A 24,313-nucleotide genomic window follows, 5' to 3' on the forward strand; every position below is an offset into this window, starting at 1 on the left:
CCAGGGCATAACTCACAACCTTTGGCCTGGGGGCTCTGGGGTGTGTCATCCTTAAATACATATTTTACAGAACTTTCAACTACGTTGAACAAAATAGCTTCGTCGAAACTGTGATTGAATGTGTTTGGGGAAATGGTGGGCATGAGAGGGGGGTTAATTACTCTCCCCTCACTTTCGACTAACCCTTGCACTGAGGGCTCTGATGGGCTTATCATCCTAAAAGACCTAATTTCCAGAACTTTCGACTACGTTGAACAAAATGAATATCTCAAAAATTTGATTGGAAGCGTTTGGGGAAAATGGTGGGCGTGAGAGGGGTTAGTCGCCCTTCATTCACTTTCGACTATTAAAAGGTCACTAGCCCTTTCAATTTCTAATTGAATGAGCCTTTTTTGAAGTTTCTACAACATTGTTTTGTATAAAACCTTATATGCCCCCAGGGCATAACATACAACCCTTGCCCTGAGAAATTTTGAATTGGATGTGTTTGTGGAAAAGGTGAGCGTGACAGGGGGGTTAGTTGGCCTCAAATCACTTTCGAGACTATTAAAAAATGGCAATAGCCCTTTTAATTTCCACTGGAATGAGCCCTTTTTCAAGTTTCTACGACAAATATTTCAATAAAAACTTATGTGCCCCCAGAGTATAACTTATAACCCTTGCCCTGAAGATTGTGGGGGGAGTGTTCTAATCAAAGGTATAATTTCCTGAACTTTAAACTGCGAGGAACAAAATGGCTATCTTCCAATCAGCAGCTTTCCAATCACTTTCGACCATAAAAAGAGCACTAGCCATTCCAATTTCCAATCGAATGAGCCCTTTTCGAAGTTTCTACGACAACTCCTTTGATTCAAAGTGCCCTGGTATTAAAGAAATTTATAATAATACGTTGTGTCAACATTGTTCTTTATTCAGACAGCGCGATTGTGCTGCCTATGAAAAGGGATATGTCTATTTAGCCCCTAACACTAGACACCAATAAACGATTCTTACTCTTTTGCGCTTTGAAGTACCAAGGACATCAAAATGGATACCCCCTGGTTCAGTTTTTGGTCTAATTTTACACCCTGGTTCAGTTTTCGGTCTAGTAATGCCTAAAAATCGGGATTTACTGCGATTTTCATCTATATCTTTTCCTTGTGCAAATTCTCCATTCTTGCAGCAATTGAATCGTGAAAAGACAAGCAGAAACTTTTCTTGTTTACAAACAAGCCCATCCAAACGGTTGCAACGCCCACTTTATGTGCACCTGATCATTGAGCAATAAGGGTGATACAACCACTATGTTTAAACAGGTCATTGTCAGGCTAAAAAATACAGGCTAGTGAGATTAAATAAAATAAATAATAGAAGTGTAGAAAATTAAAACAGTGAATATTAAGCAATAAAAGTAACAATATAGTCTAAATTGTCTTTCCAAAAAATGTTTTTGTAGGTAAATCAACTTGAAATTTTTAATCTTTAATCAGAAAATCAGAAAAAATTACACTTCTAGAGCCCTATGAGGATATATACGTTTGCTTATTATTGGCTCATTTTCACAGAAGCTCCTTATTTTCTAACTTGGCACGCATTAAGCGTAAAACTACTTAATTGCATTATTTTAATTGCTTCATTGAGGTTACTAAATTGCTTAATTGCTTAATTGAAGTTATTTTTTTGTTAAACTGAGATCCCTGGTCTTTCTACTCTTTTAAGACATCTGGGAATTTCCCATTTGGAAGTGGGAAGTTCCCACTAAACCAATTTAAAGAATCCAGATTTTATTTTTTCCTCATTACTTTACTGATTTCCGCATAATCAATAGCCCACTGCACTGCAATAAGCACTGCAATAAGCTATTAGTGACGTAATTAGTTACATACAGTAAGCTATTAGTGACGTGCAATAAGCTATTAGTGACGTAACTGCACTGCAATAAGCTATTTTTGTTAACAATGCCAGTAGAGTTTCCAATGGAAAGAAAAGCTGACATTTAAAACTAAGGCAAAGAAGGTAGAGAATACGACATTGGACTCTACAGTCATTAACAGCGGTGCTGATCTACTTTTCAAAGACCTTTTGCCAAGAAGTGCAATTAGGTTAGGGGACAGCCAACCCTGTGCTTTCGAATAATCTTCCTGTTTACCTTCCCCAGATTTCTCTATGTACACATTTGGAGCTCGGTTGGCTCTGGCCGGGGTTAAAATCACACCACTGACCCTCTTTCTAAACCAAATAACCGGCGAAGCCAGGAGTCGAACCCCTTCCTCACAGACGAATTGACTTGCTATGGCGGGGCGGGGTTTCCCAATTAATAGACATTTCATGAGGTCATTGATTCACCACATGAAGAAAGGCGTGAAATTTGTTGCTTGTTTTAAAACCAAAAGGCTCATGATTTGAATATGGAACTAGAAAACCTCAGCCTATATTCGCTCTCCGAACCTGTCCAATTCTCATCTCATAAATCTCGGTCAAACCACTTTTCACAAATTGCAAATATGGAAAGCTAAACAACGCCAATTTTCATTCGTTTATCTCAATCATTCACTTCATCCAGAATTTACAGGGTGATTTTGACTGGTGGTTTTCAACTTATAGTCTTTTAATTAAATAAATTTGGTTAAATGCATCCAACTAATTTCTACTTATTATCGGTTATTATTAATAGTGACTACATATATGCATATAACAAGAAGAAAAAACTCACTTTAATTCGAAGTCCTTGGTCCTTGAGACGTCCAAAACTCCCCAATGTTCGAGAGCAGCAGGGAACAGAAACTTTTTATTACGCATATCCCATTTGCCATCTCTCGGAATCACCTGTTGGCTGTTTCCAACTGTCACTCTGGGAGCTTCTAAAATTCGGCCGTCAACCTAGAACAAAAAAGTCTTAATTTTTCAAAAACAAAAGTCAATTTTACTTTATATACTTTGTAAGTGTCTGTAACAGCAGGCCAATTATTAGATAAAATAACTACGTTATGAATGTCAACAGGCAATGGTTTCACATGCTAACAGAAGAATACACCTTTTTTTTCACAATTCATAAAACAATCGTTACTTATAGGTAACTATGAGAGGGGACGCTGGCGGTAGTTTCGGCGAAAAAAGCCCCATAAACACTAAATAAAATTTGGTGACACTTTTTGCAATCATTTTTTTCTGTCACGAACTGCTGCATTAATTTTATAAACTACACAAATTGAATAAATTATTCTTATTATTGCACTAAAAAAATGCCAGGTATCGCCGAATGCTAGATGGCGTTGAGATTTTTTTTCGACATACACCCGCTCCCACCCTTCTGCATACTGTCAGATGCTCTTGGTAAAAACCCACGATTTTAATACTTAGTAAAAGCAAGTTTGACGACACTAGACCCTTAAGATCCAAACCGGCGGGGCTGATCTCCGTTCCGTTTCTTCAGCCAGTAAGTGCAATGGGGAGTGGGTGCCGGCCATCCTCTGCTTTTGCACAACCTTCCTGCTTATCTTCCCTGGATTTCTCCAGAAACCCATTTAAAGCTGGGCTGAACTGGGGGGATGGATTACGACGATGGTGGGAGGATGACGTAAGAAAGATTTAAGGAAAATGGGAACTTCGTGGGAGGGTACAAAGAGCGAGGCTTTGAAAAGATTTGGATGGAGGAGGACCGTGGGTAGCCGTGTTGGCCTCAAGCGGCTTGATGATGCAGTGAGTAATTAGTAGTAATAATATATAATATTATCATATTAAATATAAACCTTTGTAATATCATTTTATTAGTGTTAGCATTGTTGCCACTTTCTTAGTGCTGCACTATAATAATTTATGTGTAGTAGGTTGCTGAAATAATATATAAATACCTGGGCCATTTGGTTTGACATCGAAATTCCGAAGTTTTTGGCCACAGGGCCACATCCTTGCATTTTGTGAATTGACTCTTCAATTCTTTTCTTCCTTTGAGCCGGTGGTTTTGCTGCAGCCTTAATCATTTCACTTGTTTGGATATCATTTAGCTTACCTCGCATTACTTGACCAGGTTTGATTGTACAGCACTTGAAAAAGGGAAAAATATAAAAAAAAAACATATTTAAAACAATCATTCAGTGTAAAGAGTAAGACCATAGTGCAGTTTCTTTTTAGTATATGGTCAATTTTTCCCCCTAAGCTTGATGACTTCATTTTCACTTAAATACTAATAATGTGTTTTACCCCCTCCCCCTCCTTTGCAATTGGTTTGCATGAGCATTATTTATATTCCGCATAATGTAAAAACTGTATTTATTATTCTTCGATTTCCCGTCGCTATTGTTTTCGCGGTATATTCACCCACTTTCAAATGGGTAAGCAGTTAAATCTAGTGCAAATACGGGGAGCGTCGGGTGATTTTTCCTCGACGGCAAAAAGCACTCCTGGCAGTGCATTAGGATAGCGACAACTGTGCTACTGGGACGTTTGTTCTGTCTACAAATATTTGTTTGTTTTTTTACTAGATAAGTGCGCAACTAATAAGTCCTTAGGAAATGCTAATAATGTGTAATATTTGTTCCCACTTCATATCCATTTTTCTAATACCTCTCCTTTTGTAGTTGAAGCTACAATCTTCTACAGCTTTGTAGATGAGGGAATTACGAAATATGGAGGTTAGACGTTTTATTGATTTAACATGGGAAGATAGGGATTAAAAAAAATACCAGTCTGGCCATTTAAAAAGAAGAAAATTTCAAATAAAATTTAATAATTGGTATAATTGATTGAATTATTTTAAGGCAAAATCTAGTAAGCACAAAGCAGAACTCGGTAAGCTTAAGAATATTTTGGTACGTTAATAGGCCAGTTAGCTTTAATCTGATAGGCAGGCCTCCCACTAGATTTTTGTGTGAAAATTATGAACTTTTGACCACAGAAATATGAACTTTAGAAAACCTTTGATTGCTCTTTTTATGAACCTAAATTTACAATATGTGCACCACAGAAACTGTCCGTGGACACAAAAAGTGGCAGTTGGTGTTTTCATTACTGGTGCACATATTATTCTTGTTTTTTTTTTTTTCATGAGTTCAGTAAAATGCATTTAATTTGTATAAAATTACAAAATAAAATAGTAAAAAAAAGTCCACTCTACTTGTTCCTTTTTTTGGCAAAATATGACGAAATTAAGGACGACTTTCGTTTGTTTACCCTGCTCTGTATCCGCTCAACCTCTCTGGCTCCTCATCTTCTTTGCGCATCTTCCGGCTCAACGCCTCGATCATACTTTGTGCGAGGCTTATTTCTACAAAGTCTTTGGCATCTATGGTTTTTTTTTTAGCTTCTCATTAGCTTCTTGAAGAAGCCTTTCTACTACTTGTCTCTTCTCCTTTTCAACTGACATCTTCTCAACCAAATCTTTTTCCAGGTGTTCAATGGTCTTCTTCTCAGATAACATCCTCTTTTTTTCTAATCTTCTTCTTTCTTTTTGGACTCCTCTTCAGCCTGTCTAGATCGCTCAGCTTCCAGGTACAGTTTATAGCTCTGGCACGCATTTCGCCCCAAATTCAACAGCTCTCTGGTAATAGGGACTATCTCGGGCTTGTTCACAAACTTCTTTAGAGCGTCAGAGACTATCAGTCTAGCATTGAGCATTTTGACTCTCATCAACGATTTTTCTACGTTATTGATCTGTCCTGATTAGGAAAAATCCTGACCAACGTCAGCGTCCCCATGCGACATGCTGAGAAATGCTTTTACTATCTTTGAAACAAGGGGAAATTTGTCTGTTCTTGATGGTTTTTTAGTGTAAAAACCGAGTTCCATAAAACATCAATCCTCGCTGAAGTCATGTTCTTAGGCAAACTCGGTTCCAGCTGGAGCAAGTTCCATTTGTCAATGGCAGCTTCAGTATTCCCATGGAAAGTCATAAATCCAACGATTTTCACAAAGTCGCTTGTTCTTGCCTCAGGATTCGAATCATCCAGCAGCAGGCACCGGAAATGCTGAAGGGCACATTGACCTAGTGATTTCTCTTCAATATGGCGGCAAGCGGACAGGTTCTGGCACTACTTCTGAAGTTCAGAGCATCAACTTGTTGTACCTTCGACAGGCATTCTTCCACACCGTCATCGCATGCTACTTTATCGGATGGAAGAAAATCCCCACTTGAATGGGAGAGTTCAGAAAAAGTGTTTTTTTTTTCCCTTCTGAATATCAGGCAAAGCACTTTGCTTGACAAAACGGCTGGTGGTCATCATTACTAGTATACGCATTCCGTCATACAGAATGTGGATAAGTGGTTCATCACGTTGAAAGAACTCTGTGAACTGAGCAAATAGCTTTCCGAAAGATATGACAAAGAGGCCTAACGCTTTGGTTGTGGTACACTGGAGACTGCTATATAACTCTCGGTATCCGCTAGACTTCATCAATTCTGGTCTTTTCTTAGGGATGAATTTCAGGAAATACTCATCGAGAGCATCCCATTGCTCATCAAGTCTCTCAGCTGAAATAACGAGGGTTAGCCATCGACTTGGCACATGTTTCAGGAAACGATGTAGAGGAAGCTTGAGATTCTTCTGGATGGTACCAAAGTCTTCTAAACGGGCAGGCCAACCACTAAATAAGTAGAAAATTCGAATCGCAAAATCAGAAACTCGGATCCGTAATGGTCCAAATCTTTCAAAAAAGCGTTGTAGACTATGTGTATGTTGCCTGTCCCAATATCACCTAGGTCTCGGTCGCTGCGCACAGTTCTAATTTCGGAATCAAATAGCCTCCGAACTTTCTTGTTGACATTAGGTCCGTCACTCCTCATCATCAAGACTTGACGGAGATCAAGGTTAGCATTCTTTAGAGCTTGTAGTAGGTGCTGCTTTAAATCTTCCGCTTTTGCGTGTCCTATGAAAAAGGACTGTAGGTGGCGTACAGAGACTCTTTCTTCGGTCTCCGACCAGTATCTAATCATGATATTCAACTCCTTTGCACCTTTGGCATTTGTAGTCTCATCGTAAAGCAACGCCAAGTAAGAAGATCCAATGTCGCGTAGAAGGTCCTTGCGAAAATGGGGCGACAGCGCCTCTGTTATGAGGTATGATACCTTGGACTCTCCAAGGCTGAGTTCCGCCGACACTTCACCAGGGAACATAGCTTTAAAAATGTTCGCAATGCCATAGCAGGGAGCAGTGCTCATATCACGGATGACATTATTCATGGCCCAAATGAGCTCTGACTTTAGGACCTGGTCCTTTCTAGAAATCGAATTTATTTCGGGGTTTGACGAGCTAGTTGTCTGCAAGACAAGCTGGAGCGGGTCCAATTTCGCTCTAAGATTCGAAACATGCTTTTCGCCGTCTGAGTGTTAGATTATAGAGTTCCATCCTCTAATGAACATAAAGCTCTTGTTACACACTTTGCAGAAAGCTTCTTCGTCACTATTAACACTGCCTACACACCAATCACCATCCAAGCCCTTAGTATTGTCCTCTTTTTTTTTACCATGCGCTATTAAACTTGCATCTGCCCATTTTTAGCTCTTAAGTAGCAACCGAGCAACCATTGACACAAAGCAAAAAAAAAAAACATTAATATAGCAGCAAACCTTTCCTAAAAAAAAAAGGTTTGTCCACCGATCAGCTTGTGATTGCGACCTCATGGTTTGATCGCATTGGAGTATCCAAACTTTTTACTGCGTTTGGTATCGATACCAACATAAAGTACGTTCCCATTCACGAAATAGCTCGCTTGCTCGGGCCGATGCAATCAGAAGCACTTTCGTTCTTCCACGCATTTACAGGATGTGACACCCTTTCTTCTTTTATCCACCACTCAAAGAGGCAGTTCCTTGCGACTTGGAAAAATATACCAGGACTGACGGAGACTTTACCTCAACTAAAGAACCAGCCTTCCCAAACAACAGAACTGCAAGTATACAACCTTGAACGCTTTGTCATGAAGACATACGACGTAAAACAAGACTGCAACGACGTGAATGAATTTAGGAAAGAAACCTTTCTACGACGAAAGACCAAGAACATGCAGAGGCTTCCTCCAGCTAGTGCTTCACTTTTACAACATATCCTTAGAGCTGCACTACAGTCAGGTCATGTGTGGAGTCACAGCCTGGAATCAACACCCACCTTTCCCAGTTTTTCTGATTTGGCTGGGTCAGAGGTACCGATGGAAAGTGGCTTCCCAATTGGTTAGGTTCCCTTTCACCAACGTCAAAAGTCTGTCGCGAGACAGTGCGTTGTGGTTACAAAAAAGGGTGTGAAAGGAGACAGAGCTGCAGGAAATTTGACCTTGACTGTAGTCCAGTATGCTTTTGCAAATCAAAGTGTTTTAATTGTTGAACATGGGACTTTTTTTTTACGAGAAGATTCGATTGATCTCTTTGTGTTCCTGATAAAATATATTTCTTAAATCCATTCGTTTAACTTCTGTTGATTCATTTACAATAGATAAAGAGATGAAGAGTGAACACGTATTTAACTGATTTTGGTTTAGCAAATGTAAACAAAGGCCAGAAATTGGACGCCACTTGATCTCATACTAACGCAATTTGTACTGTACGGACTGTGCTACTATTAGGCGTTTCAGAGTGACAGAACGATATTTAAAACTGCTATATTAATGACATTGGGATCAGGAACCTCGCGCGATTCGTAAAACTGACATTTTCTTCCACCATCTTCGATTTTAGACCCCAAGCGGATCAACAGTACAACTATGGTATATTTATGTGCATATAGCCTACGTGTTTTCAGAATCTGAAAGTATCAATTGCTCCTTATCCGCCCATTTGAAGTCATTACTTCTTGTTTTAATGAAATTTGTATTTTTTCGACCGCCATCTTGAATCTGAAACACCTAGCAACACTACGGTGCAACTTAGGTTAGTTTTAGGTTCATATTCGGAACTTCTGCCATCGACTACCCCATACTAGCCTATTTGAGTGGTCATATCTTTTCATTTAGACAAACTCATATTTTCGACCACCAACTTGGATTTGAGGTACCTAGCGGAACCCAGGCACAACTTATGTTATTTTTAAGCTCATATTCGGAGCCTGTGTCATTGATCACCCCATACTATCCTATTTGAACGGCCATGCCTTCTCATTTTGAGAAACTCGCCATCTTGGACTGCAAGCCACCTAACGGCGTTCCGAGGAAAAATTTCGCTTGCGTAATCAAGCAACATTAAAGAGCATGCTCGAAAGAACATCTCACCCAATTTTGGTGTTATCCTCAAACACGGAAGTATTTTGGTGCTTTTCGCACGCACTAATGCTCATACTTATAGAAAGAAGTTTGTATCAACAAAAATAGTGACGTAATAAACATTGTCGGATGCCATATATATCTCGCATGACGATATCCGTCATGCTTCTGGATACCATGCATCCGTCATCCCTCAAACATTGCGGTTGCCATATATGTCCGGCCTGACGAAGACCTTTCGATAAAAAAAATTATTTTTACAATTTTCAATAAATTTAGTACAACTTGATGTTGATAAGTTTTTAACTGATAGCAAAATGCTGGAATAAAAGAGCTTTCACTACAACACATTTTGCTGTATATCCAGGAGTCTATCTTCATTTTAGCCAAAAGAATTATTATTATTAAATTATAATAATAATAACTTATTTTTAACCCACTGCACAATAAATTTAAATAGTGAACCACATAAAAAAAATCACTGAAAAAATGGATAAGACTACGATGATGGCCTAGTCTCTCAATAATCCGGTCGTATTTAAGTCTTCTAACATCAACGTCAAAATCCAGCGTCAACGTCATAAATTGGATAAGACTATGACGATGGCCTAACCTCTCAATAATCCGGTCGTTATTTAAGTCTTCTAACGTCAAGTCAAAATCCATCGTCAACGACATAAATTGGATAAGACTATGATTATGGTCTAGCCTCTCAATAATCCGGTCGTTATTTAAGTCTTCTAACGTCAACATCAAGATCCAACGTCAACGCCATAAATTTGATAAGACTATGGTGATGGCCTAGCTTCTCAATAATCCGGTCATTATTTAATTCTTCTAACGTCAACGTCAAAATCCAACGTCAACGTCATAAATTGGATAAGACTGTGATGATGGCCTCTAAATAATCCGGTCGTTTCTAAGGTCATCTCAAAATCCAACGTCAGCATAGAGATATTTGGAGGAAGGGCTGTTTTATGTTTGTGCGAGATATATATGAATTATAGCCGCGTAATTTTCCAAAAGACAGAGGCATTTCTTTCCCGCGGCCCTCCTCAATGTCTTTTCTAACGACACAAGCAAATATTACGGTAGAGGTGCTCTTGTGCCCCCACACTAAACCTCATTTCTGTTCAGATCGTCTTCCATACTTTCAGCAGAGCTCAAAGCACTGAATCTCAGTTGGCTGAAACACAGCGGGATTTCAGTTCCTTTATCCAGTCCTAATTCAGATTTAAAGGTAATTCGTAAAATTATTTTCACGGGGAAAGGGGAATCAGCCAAAGGTCAAAGATATATCTAGCTAACACGGAAGGGAATGAATTGGAACAGCAGACTTAGCAGACACAGCAAAACAACAGGCTGGGAAACAACAAATAAGACATCCTAGAGTCAGACTTTCCTTTTAAAGTGAAATGTTGTGGATGCTTTTGAGGTATAGAGCAAAGACCTATTATTCACAAAGCTGGCTTTTCTATTCTAATCTAGGGACTATTAGAAACTAGGGATTTTAATTCATAATTTGTTGCCGACGGAAAGATGAATGTCATAATTTACTCGTTTATAATTTATTGGTCTATTTTAAATTTAGTTTAATGATAAGGTGGTAATTTTTTTTATAGATTATAGTAGAACTTATAATTTCTGGTCTAGGGACTATAAATAACAAAGCGACTGTAAGATAGATATTATCTTTTTATCTGCAAACTCACTCTCCTGTCTACTAAAATCACCACTAACCTAAGAAAACATTCAACAGCCTTTATTTGGATAAACATTTACTTCAAGATTCTAGTACTTTAAGAAGTTAAAACTGGGCAGGAGGGGGGGGGGGGAGAGATAAAAATGCATGACAACTTCTGGGCTGTCATTAATCATTTACCTCTCAGGCGGAATAAACCACTTTAGTATTACCACAAAGAAGATTATCAACTAAACAGTGGGCAATTCTTATAAGTCACAAAAGCTATTCTAAAAGCCAGTCCAAAGCCAGTCTAAGGGCCAGGCCAAAGAAACGAAAAGATTTTCATTGTGGTTCATATACTTCTCCATATGAGCAATGAGTACATGAGAAATTCGAAGTAATATCATAGTTCTAGGTTGGGGAATAGATAGACCCGAGACAAGCGAATCCGATGAAATGAGTATATAGTCCTTTTGTTAGTTGCAGCTGCTGGCTTGTCGTGAAATTGCTAGCTTAAGAGGGAGTATTTACTTGAACGCAAGAAGGTGGAAAACCCACTAACAGGCCCGGTTAGCTTTGATCGTAGACTAACATACTCTCAATAACGGTGTCATGAGTTCAAGCGTGAGATAAGACTTTTTCCTTCGGTATAAAGTAAAATATCAGGAATATATATTTCTCGGGGGGAAGGGGGGTTACAAAATAAATATGAGACCAGTTTGACCAAGTTGAAAGAAAACAAATAAGCAATGAGTACACGATGTTATTCAGGTTTGACCAAAAGCATTAACACATAAAGGCTTACCTCCATTGGCACCCTTGATTGTTTCTGGGCACTACCCACCCACAAGCACTGCAAATGAGGATATTCAAGCTTTGCTTTATAATGCTTATCGAAGTACTCTTCGACGGTGACTGACTGACCCTCGTAATCAAACTTAGCATTTGTATCATTAGCAGGGGACAGCAAACCGTTGACTTTGTAATCTCTTTTTATTGCTCCCACTTGGAACCGCACTATAAAAGAAATATATAACCATTAAATAGAAAAGAGGGAAGGAGAGAGAGAGAGTGAAAGAAAGAGAGAAAGAGGATGAGAATTAAAATCAAGTAGCTACGGGCAAGCATTAAGCCACGGCTAATTTGAGAAAAAACAAAGACAGATAGTCCGAGTGAGTGAGGACAAATCTGGGATAAGCCCTTTTTAGGATTACATAAAAACAACGTCGTTTCATTTGTTGATAGATAAGTCTATCTATCATCCGTCCATACATCATTCCTAGGGTAGAACTAAAATAAATAGTCGAAGACTTATGAGATGAAGGATTGGCTTGATTTTGGGTTGACGCGTGACGAGAGAGAGATATAGAGAGAGGGGGAGAGAGAGAGAGAGAGAGAGAGAGAGAGAGAGAGAGAGAGAGAGAGAGAGAGAGAGAGAGAGAGAGAGAGAGAGAGAGGGAATACAATTAAATGATAACAATTCAAAACGAGAAGTAAAACTTATCGCGAACATATGAACTAGTTACAATGGAATTAAAATGCAGGAAGTGTCACAGCACAGCCACACAATAGGATTAGATAAAAAAAAAAAAAAAAAAAAAAAAAAAAAAAAAAAACACAAGTTTTCAAAGAAAACAAACCAAGGAATCCTAAGCCGAGTCGAAATAAAGTAAACTCTTAATTCAAACTTAAAACGAACATAAAGCGTTGTTAATAGATATTCTCTTAAAATATGCAGCGTGGGTTAGTTTATTTGCTGTAGAATAATACTAATAATAATAAAAAAAAAATCATAATGACCAAAATAACTGACAAAAAACTAATAGAAATAAACAATTTTGTCATTGAAATTCATTCCTGTATGCCTTAAAATTTTTCATTTATTGGCATCATAAAAAAAAGCACCGAAGACGCTCTGGCCTTTACAAAACTTAGGGGACGTTAACCGTCCTCGTATTTGTAACAGTTGCTATTCGATTAGGGTCTCATTTAATCACTGATAGTGATTTTTGTTTAAAGTTTAATAGTATGTGACTTTACTTTTGCTCGTCATTAGTTTAATGTACTTCTTTACTTTTCTTTTAAAAACGTCTATTGTCGAAAAGTTTTCAAAAGTCAGTTTCTGTTCGTTTTTACTTAAAATTGTAGTTATCATTACAAAATATTTGTGAATTTGACTGTTTTTCTGCTTAGGAATTAAGTAATTAGTTTTCCATTTATATTTGGAAAATTTTCTTACAACCAATTTTAATTAAGGTTTTAATTAATTAAAATAAAACCGTCAATTAACTCTTTGGCCACTTAACATCTTAAATAAATAAGTTAATTTTTTACTGGTCACATGTTAACTTGCGATAAACTTGGGCATTGAGTCAACTGAATTTTATGTAGACGCGAATCATTCAACTAGTAGTTGACTCCGCGGGTAGTGAAAGGACTTGAAAAATTGAAAAACTAATACAGCAAAAGAAGAAGACGAAACTAATACATCAAAGTTAACTGATTAATGTATAATAATTAACCAATTAAGAGGAGCTTGACTAATTTACTTGAATCATTAAGTTAGAAGATAAGTAATCTTTACCTTAATTAAAATTGCATTTCCAGATTAGATATGAATTCTGCTAATTTTACAAAAAACCCATATGAAATCAACTATAAATTGAGTGGAATGGAAATTGTCTCGTTGCACGGCGGGGATGTCAGAAACATTTTATCCACTATTTTTTTTTAAGAATTGATTCTACAATAGAATAGTTCTCAGGGAAGATGTAAAACTGAAGAAGGATTTTTTGAAGTCTTCAACCTCAACTATTGAGCTAAACTTAACTCTAGCAGAAGCGAAGACTGCATGCTTAACTATTGGGCTAAACTGAACTCTACCAGAAGCGAAGTCAATAGGCTAAAATGTCCTATATCAGAAGCGAAGTCTATAAGCTCAACTGAACTCTACGAGAAGCGAAGTCTAGGGGTTCAACTGAACTTCACCAGAAGCGAAGTATATGGGCTCAACTGAACTCTAGCAGAAACAAAGACTGCAGGCTCAACTATTGAGCTCAACTTAACTCTAGCAGAAGCGAAGACTGCAGACTTAACTACTGGGCTCAACTGAACTCTACCAGAAGCGAAGTCTATAGGCCCAACTGTACTATGAAGCCAAGTCTATAAACTCAACTGAACTTCAGCAGAAGTAAAGACTACAGACTCAACTATTGGGCTCAGTTGAACTCTACCAGAAGTGAAGTCTATAGGCTCAACTGAACTTTACCATAGGCGAAATCTATAAGTTCAACTGAGCTCTAGCAGAAGTCAAGTCTACAGGTTCAACTATGTGAAAAATGCTAAAATGAGCCTAAAAGGTGGGACTTAATTCTCTATAGTTTAGATCCTACTAACGGAGGTTCTTCGCTGCGAGAGATTCAATGAAAACACTGAATTGGCTCAGAATGATGGACATCAAACAATTTTTTTAACTAAATGCTAAACAAGGCGAGAGACCAGTTCACGAGCGTTTTACTTGCAACGTTATGTGGCGGTCAAACGTTCTTCTGGAAAGAGCAAGCCAAAGTATTAGTCATACAAATAAGAACTGAATTACGAAAGGAAAAGTGGGTCAAAATTGGATTAAAAAATTTAAAGGTTGGATTAATAATGGATAATGAGATAGGACATAAGATGACTTTAAGACAAATAAGGATGGCGAAGAAAAACTGAAAGAATGCCAGTGAGAGATATACAGGCTGGATGTATACATTCAGAAATGAAGAGATGAGAAGACAAAGGATTGTAAGACGCATGATTCAACCATATCAGTGGCGAGAAAAAGCACATCAGTGACTGTTCTGGCTTCTTGCGCCAGGGGCCAAATCTTGATTAACACCCCACCCCCCCTCTTCAAAAAATTCTCAGGCCTTATTTTAACAAATTTAGCGTCAATGATGTAATAAAGTTCTGGAAGCTAGTTAGAAAATCAACACAAAGTTGACTGAAACGCTCCCTCGCCCGATGCATCGGCACCGGCAAGATGCGTCACCAGAATACTTATTGGAAGAAAAATACAAAGAGGGTTAATAGGTACAAATATAGTAAATTAGTACAAATAGTTGGCCGGTACCCATACGATTCTTCCCACTCATCGCCGCTCTTTTCTGTACACTCCAAGACAAATGACGAATAACCCCTTTTTCTTCAGCCAAAAATCTTGTCAAAAAATAGCCATTTTCTTCAGCATAATCAAAAATCTAATAAATCTGTCTTTGAGGATGACTTAATCTCCCACAGTTCCTGGGGAAAGGGCTGCAAGTTATGAACTTTGCCCATTGTTTACATATAGTATTGGTTATTGGGAAGTATGCAGACGTTTTCAGGAGGGATCTTTTCTGGTGAGGGGGAGTCGGAGGAGGGGATCACGTGGGAGGATGTTTCATTTAGAGAAGGGACATTTGTATGAAGAGGGGGCCGAATTTCCCAGCAGTATTTAAAAGACGATCAGAAATTAAACTTTTTATTGTCTTCATTGTGCATTAGTAATCGCTAATCAATTTGTATCTTCTTTAAGATAAGATTACTAATTTACTATATTACTAATTAGTACTAATTAATAGGTAAAATTATTAGATAAGATTACTATATTAGAAAATACGATGGTAAAGTGGTTTGAACTTTGAGCTCATCATGGATAAGCTGTCTAATTATATCCTATTGTAAACTGACTGGACTCAGCTGCATCTTCTTAAAGTAAAATCACTGAAAAAAGGTAAAAGGTAATGATTCTGGCCTTAAGATTCTAAATGGTCAAAGCTCAGTTCTTGAACTTCTCTCTTCAGTTGTTGAACTTCTTTCAGGTTATTATAAATATTCATATATATATATATATATATATATATATATATATATATATATATATTAGTAGTAGTAGTAAGAGTAGTATATATATAACCCGTACCGAATTTGTACTAATAGGTACAAAGAGCAAGCTGATGAGGAGATAACTAGCTTAAAAGAGATAGCCAAAATTGAGTTGGATGTGGAGGACGCTAAACTACTAAAGCCTATTAGGCAGATAGAAATATGGCAAGCCTTCAAAGCATGAGAAAGATTCCAGCACTGGATACTAGCGTCTTACCAACTAAGCTGTTGAAATGGTCAGCAGCATTAATACTCTATACAATCCTAAATATAGGCTACCTATTAAGTCGAAAAATTGACAGGTAATAATTATGAGCCCATTTTTCAAGAAAGGAGATAGAACCTTACACAAAACTACATGGCAAAAATCGAAACAATTCAATCAGTGTTATTTTGTAGAATGCTGTGTCTTAGGAGGGATAAATGGTTGTACCAAAAAGGTCGGTTGACTGAATGCCAGTCGGGGCTTAGTGAAAGTTATAGCAGGACAGAATGAATTTTCTGCTTACACGTTTTAATTAGAAAGTATACGCAGTATAGGTTATATACGGCATTTTAAACATAAGGGGAGCATTTGAAGAGGTTTCAAAATGTATGACGAAAGAAGCGTTAGGGAAGTTAGGAATGCAAAATAGGTTAGTACAAGTTATAATGACAATCTATGAGGTTGTTAAATGACATATTATTCTAGGCCAGTTTTAAGCAAGGTATAACTTAACCAGGGGTACACTCTATCTCCACGTTTTTCTATTTTTATTAATGATAATGGTCTTTTGGAAATAGAAATGTTCCAAAGGTAAATTAATGTCAATTGAACTGGGTTTTTTTTCAGGTTATATAGATCTGCAGGAGAAGTCGGCTCTGTGCAGATCTATCTGCACAGAGCCTAATCTATCTGCTCTGTATCTTGTATCTTGTAATCTATCTGTATCTTGTGCTCTGTGTTTGCAAAAGATACGAGATATTTGGATAATTACTTGGAAAGTGAAAAAGTAGTTTTAAATATATCCGCTATATTAGTTCTTGGAAAAGATAACAGGGAAAATAATAAGTTTTGCCCTATAAAGAGAGATGGGTGTAGTAAATAAAGTTATTTATTTGGGCTTTAAATTTACAAGTTCAAAAGGGTAGACTGACCAATTGGCGAGTTATAAAGGTTAGAAAGCTTCAGGGGTCTTGCTAAAGAGCCACCTAGGGGCGTCTAGGACCAGAAGATATGGAATACAAAGGGGACTTTTTGAGAGAAAAATAACGCCTGTTTAGAGCTATGGCATGGAAGTTTGGAAGTTTAGAGAAAGGGGAAAAAATAGAGAGAGTGCAGTAATTAGGACATTTCAACACACCATTAGGCTTTTGCGGGAAATTCAATAGCCTGGCGGTTAGTGAATGCAGCTTATCTGGAAGTATTTCAGGGTAGAGGGAAAAGCTTATGATCTCACAGATGAGATCAATTTTATATGGATGTGGGTTACCATGATTTTGTAATAATGGGGCAAGGATACGACTGGAAATAGGGAATATAGCAAAATTAGTTAAAAGTAGCAAACAGAAGAACAAGAGATTAAAAAAAACAGGGTGATGTCGCAGCTTCAACCTCCCTCGGACTTTACCAGCAATGGAAGGAGGTCTAGGCTTGAGATATTTATTTTAAGACGGGATGAAATAACCATAAAATTAAGTGGCATATCAGTGGTGAGGGAAGGCACTTTAGAAAGAAGAAAATACTTAGGGATAGTAGGAGAGATGGATAGTCCTTGCCCCATGTGAAGAAAAGTAGGTCAGGGTCTGTTTCACCTTATGGTCTTTTGTCTCGAGTCACTGAATTTCTAAATATGCATTTTCAAATAATGTGGGGTACGATGATTGGTTTGTTTCAATAATAGGTTCGAAAATTATTGGGAAAATTTAAATCATAAAAAAAATGTATTAAATTGGGAATGACAAATAGAGAAAATTTTAAAGGGGGAAATGTTGAATTTTGAATTGTTGTTTTGAGTAATATTTTGTATGTTGCCATGGCCCTACGACATTGTTGCAATATATTTATATCTATGAATATTATTCAAATAATTGGGTAGAAATTTTTGGCCATTTATAGAGCCGAAGTCAAACTGACCTAAATCGTGCTACAATTAGCTTTTGCCATTTATAGGCCAAAAATATTTGGCCTATAATGGCCAAATAATTTTTGGTCATTTATAGAGCCGAAGTCAAACAGACCTAAATCATGTTACAATTATTTTTGGCCATTTATAGGCCAAAAATATTTGACCTATAATGGACAAAAATTTGGCAAAATAATGTTTGGCCATTTATAGAGCCGAAGTCAAACTGACCTAAATCATGTTACAACCTTGAGGTTGTTATGTTTTTTTGTTTACTTTTTTAAAATAAATACATCTTCAGCACAATAATTAACAGTTTTGACTTATACATTTCTGAAAAAGGCTTATGCCAGCTTTGCCTCTCACTCAGACTATCAACTGTCTTGGCTTTTTCTCCAATTAGCCATGGATTGATGGCAACTTGATTTTAATTAAAAAATCAACGGTATATTCAAAAAAAATAAAATGTCATGAATGTTTAAAAAAATTAAAAGACATTATTAATCGATCTAACCGTATTTGGTTCCGGTCGAGTTCTCTGGAACTTTAATTGAAGTGTTTTCATGGCTAGAAAATTAAAGTTCCTGGCTGGAACTTTAATGAAGTGAATGGCTGGAAAATTTTAGAAACAAGTATTTCACACAAAAGATCCATGCCCCCGCGTTTTTCTTCAGACATTGATTATCCTTGATAAACGCTTCTTGCCCCCCCCCCCCCCCCAAGTAAAAAGAAAAAGAAGATTCGATCTTCTCGTGCAAGTCCCTAAAAGTTTCAGCTGCGTCCCTTAAGCTGTTAATTATTATCCCTAGTCATACCTAAGATACTGCACACACGCCCTTTAGATGACCTGGATGCAAACAGTGTCATTGACCTAGTTAACGTCATAAAAGAAAAACGTTCAAAATACAATGTTTTCGATAAAGCCCGAATGGCAGTATGGCCTTTAATGTCTTTGATTTTGCGTCTTTCGAATTAGGTCAACATCTCCCTCAACCTTCCCTGAAAGATTCAATTTTACAACCTTGGCTGTTCACAAGATATTGCATATACGAGCTTTTACGACCTAAATCCTGATAGTGTCTTTTGACTTAACCCAATATCCTCCTCAACACTTGAAGAAAGTCTCATCTTGACAACCTTGGCTGTTTCTCAAAATTGCAGATATGCGCATTTGTCAACCTAGATGCACACAGTGCATTACAGTTTAGTTCAACCCCCCCCCCCTCAATATTTCTTAGAAGTTCCAAATTAATACCCTTGCCGCACCTAAGATATTGCAGATAGGTCCTATAACAGTCTGGATGACAACAATACCTTTTGATCTGGTTTTACATTCCACTCGACACATCCTTAAAGTTTCAAATTAACACCCTAAGTTAATCCTGGGATATTTCAGACACAGTCTTTGACAGCATGGATGTACAAAGATATCTTTTGACTCGGTTCAAAATTCCCCTCAATATACCAAGATTTCCAGCTTAATACCCTTAGCCATTCCTGAGGTATTGCAAATCCACCCTTTCAACATCCTGGATGAGCAGTGTTTTTTTATTTGGTTCAACATCCTTCTTAATATTCCTTGAAAGTTTCAATTAAATACCATTAACCATTACTGAGATACAGCAAATACACGCTTATGACAACCCGGGTGAAAATAGTAATTTCATGCCCCTCAACATTCCATGAAAGTTTCGACTTGATGCGCTTAGCCGATTCCGAGATATTGCATGTATGCCCTTTTGTCAATCCCTTTAGCCCTTTTGATGCACACAGTATGTTTTGAATTAATTTTACATTCCCCTCTACATATCCCGAAAGTTTCAACTTAATAACCTTAAACATAGTATATACGCATCCACGCTTTTGACAACCTGACATAAAGTATTTTTTTATTTAAACCAACATGCGTTTCAATATTTCCTGAAAGTTTCAACTAAACAGCCCTCAGCCATTGCAAGCATACCCTTTCGACAACCCGGATGCATACAGCGTCTTTTGATTTACTATTTAACGGAGCTAAAAAAAAAAATCATCTAATTAAGAAACTTTATCTAAATTTTGTACGAATTACCACTCAAGGTACACACGTGGGAGGGCTGCGATAATCACAGATCATTTACATGAAAAATTTCCAAGATTCATTGTACAATCCTGGAAATCCACAAAAAGGATTAAAATGCCATTTCGATTTGTCACTGATAAAACAATCTTAATCTACATACCCATACAATTATGCAGGAGTACCCCCTATACCCCTACAAAAACAGAAAGATAAACAAAGTTCATTCCTACCTTTCACGCCTTTTATGTATCTTTCAAACATTCTCACTTGTTCTTGGTTGAGGCGAGGCGGTCCAAACTCTTGGTTAAGACGGAGCACGTCATACAGAACGTTTATAACGTCATCTGCCTTGTAGAAAGCCTTCTGTGATGCATCCACGTTCAAAAACATGTGGGTGCCCATTCGGACACTTTGAAAGTGACCCAACCATACCACTGCACCATCACCTATAAATACAATTCAGTATCAAATTTGATGCCAAATCACGGTCAAACCTTCAAAAAACCTTAGGTTTTTTTTAGAACAAAAGTCAAGCCAAAAATCCCGTCATACCTGGAGGAAAACCCAATTATTTTTGTGAAAACCATCGGTTTTCCCATTTGTGTGAAATAGATTTGGGTTTAACGCATTCAAAATTAAAAAGAAGAACAAAAAGACGATGATACTACAATTTTTTTAAAGTGGGGAAGAGATACTACTGACTAAAATTAAATTCCCAACTATTGAGACACATCCGTGCTACCCATGCAAAAAAAAGAAGTGATTTTCGTTGTTCCTTTTCATATTAATTCTTCTTACATTAAATTAGTCTACCACAGAACATGCATCAACCAGGGTAAATTTTTAGCTTAATCTTTTGCCTGCTTCACTTCAGGACACCCTTTCTTGTGATATGGCACATGTCGTCTGTACTAACCTACTATACACAAAGAGCACGGATCTGCGGAAACCCACTACGGATTGCGTTTTGCGGAGGAACGCATGTGTCTCTTGCCACCCATCCTTGCGGTTTTCCGCAAGACGCATGCGTTTCCAACATATGCGGTTAAAACGCTTCCAAATTATTTAAGAAAAGAACATGGATGCAGTTGAAAGGCAGATTTCAGCTTTTAAATTCCATCAAACATTAAGCATAAAAGACCCTATTTAATTCAGAAGGCTTGGGAGGAAATCTGGAGACGAATTCGCCCAATAGGACGTGGTGAAAAGTATACTCGACTGTTTTAACACCAAGCATTCCACATAAGTGTGACCAAAGCTAACAACCCACTAAAAGGAATCGGGGAGATATCAGTTTTACTATTCTGTGTTCCCACCCTTTTTTTGACAAATGCAAATGTTGATTTGGTAATTTTACTCTAATAGCCTTAGGCTATGTAGATCTAGACTGTGAATTTTAATTGGGCCACAGTCATGAGGAAGATACAATATCCTATGTCAGGGATCATACAAGGCAATTTTGTTATAAAAATTGAATTTATTGACTTATATGCAGAAAAAGTGACCAAATGCAAAGATCATGGTAAATTTGAAATATAGGACCATAATAGCGAAGAACGCCAAATGCTAGATGGCGTCAATGTTTTTTCTAGGAAATGCAACTTTTGATTTCAACTGAGTCTGCAGTTTCACCGCTGCGACGATGCAGTGCTGAAAACACCACGTTGCATTTTCTGCAACACACCTGTCTTAGTGAACAGAATGTAAGAGTAGAAACTGGCTCTAGTATCGATGAAAAAAACATTGACGCCATCTAGCATTTGACGTTCTTTGCAATTATCAGTATAAAATTAAGAAAAATTTATTTAATTGATATAATTAGTAAATATAATGGTAAAGGTTAGGTAATTAGTAATAGTATCTGATCTCAGTTTTTCGTAGCAAACGACTACAAAACTCAAAACTGCCACCAAACGCCAAATAATAGATGGCGCTGATTTTTGTTGACTCTAGCGCCACTTTCCATACTTATGAGTTATCAATACTCTCTGGTCTGTAGCATATTAAAACATAGTGCCAGATCCATGGAAAGAGTTTTCCGATAAGTAATATAAGATAATATAAATAATCATAAATTAATACCTTTAATAACCTTTTAATAAATTAATAACCTTTGAATAGTTTGAAGAACCAACAAAGAGGATTCTATATCAGAACTAGTAAAACATTAGAGAGGGGGAAACAATAATTGATAGGAAAAACACCAATAAATGATTTCAATGAAAAAGATAGCATCGAATCCCACACAATTTTTGGATGATTGGGCACACTCCCGAAAGCTCCCACCTTACATATGGTTCTAAGTTAACAAGTTAAACTTCATTCAATGAAGTAATTACATTTATAAATTAAAAAGGTCGGAGGAATTTCACTTCCCCAGCCTTTAAATTTGTATGGGTTTATCGAGCAGTGGATGACAACACTTTCAAAGGTGAGTATATACATACTTAATTAACTAAACACAAAACTTAAAGCTAGGAAAAACTATCATGCAGAATGAATGGGAGGGGTCTTTGCCTCTCCAAAATGTCCCGCTTAACGAATTGTTATACAAATCTTCCTTTACTTAACCAGCTACCTTCATGAAACCACAGAAGTAACGGATGTTACTATCACTTTTAGGTGTGGTTACTACCAAATCAGTGGTAGTAACCACGCCTAAAAATAATGTTACTTTTGTGGTTTCATGAAGGTAGCTGCCAATCGTAAAAGTATGAAATTGCAAAAGATCCCTGACTACTGGGTCACTTGGGTTTTCTTTCATTAAATCTGGATCCCTCTTTGGTTAATAATCTACTCTATCAGATTAATTAATCATGGTTATTCTTTCCACCACATTGTGCTAAATCTCCCAATGGCAGTTATAAACTGTGCCACCAACTATAGGATCTGTGTCTTATTGTCACTCTTATTGGCAAATCGTCCCAAAATGAAATTTACATCTATTTTCTTCTTTCATGAAAAATGTGCTGAGAATTAGTCTTTGGGGAGTGTACTTATCACAATCTATAAGAAAATGTTCTCAAACTTTCAACCCCCCTGGAGAAAGCCTTGGTAGTTACATAAATTAATATTGGAAGTTCACTGCTATTAGTGAGGGAAAAGGAGGATAGTTATTTCAGATGGGAGCCCTGAATTTGAATATGGGGCGAATAAACAGAGGGGTGTTATCACATTTTATAATCCTGTAAGAGAGGAATATCTGAACTTCAGTTACTTTTGTGGTTTCATGAAGGTAGCTGTCGATTATAAATGTAAGTAAAAGTACATTATATACTTTATATTAGTCTATTTTAGTTTTATATATATTTATTAGTTATATTTGTTTGTTTTAGTTTCTAGTTTTTTTTTTCTACGCTGAAGACGCCTTGTTGCATACGGGTGAAATCTTCGTTTGATTTTTGTTGTTTCTCTTCGTTTTCATTTACTGGCCATAGACCCATTTGTCGTCTTTATATTAATTTCTTTGTTTTTTGTCATGACTGGGAGGTTCAACTTAAGATCTTTTATATAATAATTCTTACCGGGAAAGGGGGTATCTGATACATTGCCTTTTTTGCTTTAACATAATGCGATTAACCAAAACCAAGAAAAAATACCAGTTTAGACCTGTTTAAAAATTGAATGATTTTGGCAAAAAAAAAAAAAACCATGACAACTCATCTCCATGAAAACTCCTCTACTAGTTACCATAAATACAGTCTACGGTAAACGCACGAAAAGAGTCTTCATTTGTGTCGTATGTCAATCAAAAAGGAACGCAATAGCCCAACTAATATTTTTAAGTATAATATAGTTAAATATGATATTATTATTGTGTATTATTAATAATATAATAAAAAATATTATTATTTTTAAGTATAATATTATTAAGCATAATATAATATATATTATTTTAAAAATTGATAAATTACTGAATAAAGCACACAAAACAAATTATCTTACCCAGTTCAGCGAGCATTGGCTGATTCATACTGAACAACGACCTTGTCACCGGAACATATTGCATGTTGTACGTTTGATGATATCGTAAAACAACGTCCAGACAGTGTATTCCCTCTTGAGGTATATCCACACTTGATCCTCTTTGTATATACGCAGCAATAGTGTTAAGATCGATCTAGAAAGGGTTTGGTTTCTTAGCTGAACTGACGCTGTGACTAGACCATAAAGTAGCGAGTGTCTACAGAAAGTTGCCAAATGTCCCTTGGTAATTGGCAAATGCAACAATAAACGTAAAAAAAAAGTTCAGCTAGCTCTAGCTTAGAAAAAAAAAAAAAAAAAAAAAAAAAATAATAATACAATGTACCCACATCAATCTTTACTATAAAAATGTCAAGCCTTCCAATCACTTTCGACTATTGAAAAGGGCACTAGGCCTTTCGATTTCCA

General features: G+C 36.9%; 1 protein-coding gene across 8 annotated transcripts in view; it reads right to left on the reverse strand.

The window, feature by feature from the left end:
• LOC148942426 (protein argonaute-2-like) overlaps positions 1-24,313 on the reverse strand; it is a 122,691-nt gene that overhangs the window by 34,249 nt on the left and 64,129 nt on the right. For all 8 annotated transcript variants that reach the window (XM_089103509.1, XM_089103508.1, XM_089103507.1 and 5 more), the window contains 5 exons: positions 23,867-24,041; positions 20,152-20,367; positions 11,652-11,863; positions 3,831-4,022; positions 2,693-2,859 (listed from right to left, as the gene is read on the reverse strand). In XM_089103509.1, the coding sequence (XP_088959635.1) occupies positions 2,693-2,859; positions 3,831-4,022; positions 11,652-11,863; positions 20,152-20,367; positions 23,867-24,041 (962 nt within the window). The remainder of the gene's footprint in view (positions 1-2,692; positions 2,860-3,830; positions 4,023-11,651; positions 11,864-20,151; positions 20,368-23,866; positions 24,042-24,313) is intronic.

This window comes from Artemia sp. Qi Xiang Cuo, chromosome 17, assembly GCF_049724085.1.
Source record: "Artemia sp. Qi Xiang Cuo chromosome 17, ASM4972408v1, whole genome shotgun sequence".
NCBI classification, from domain to species: Eukaryota; Metazoa; Arthropoda; class Branchiopoda; order Anostraca; family Artemiidae; genus Artemia; species Artemia sp. Qi Xiang Cuo.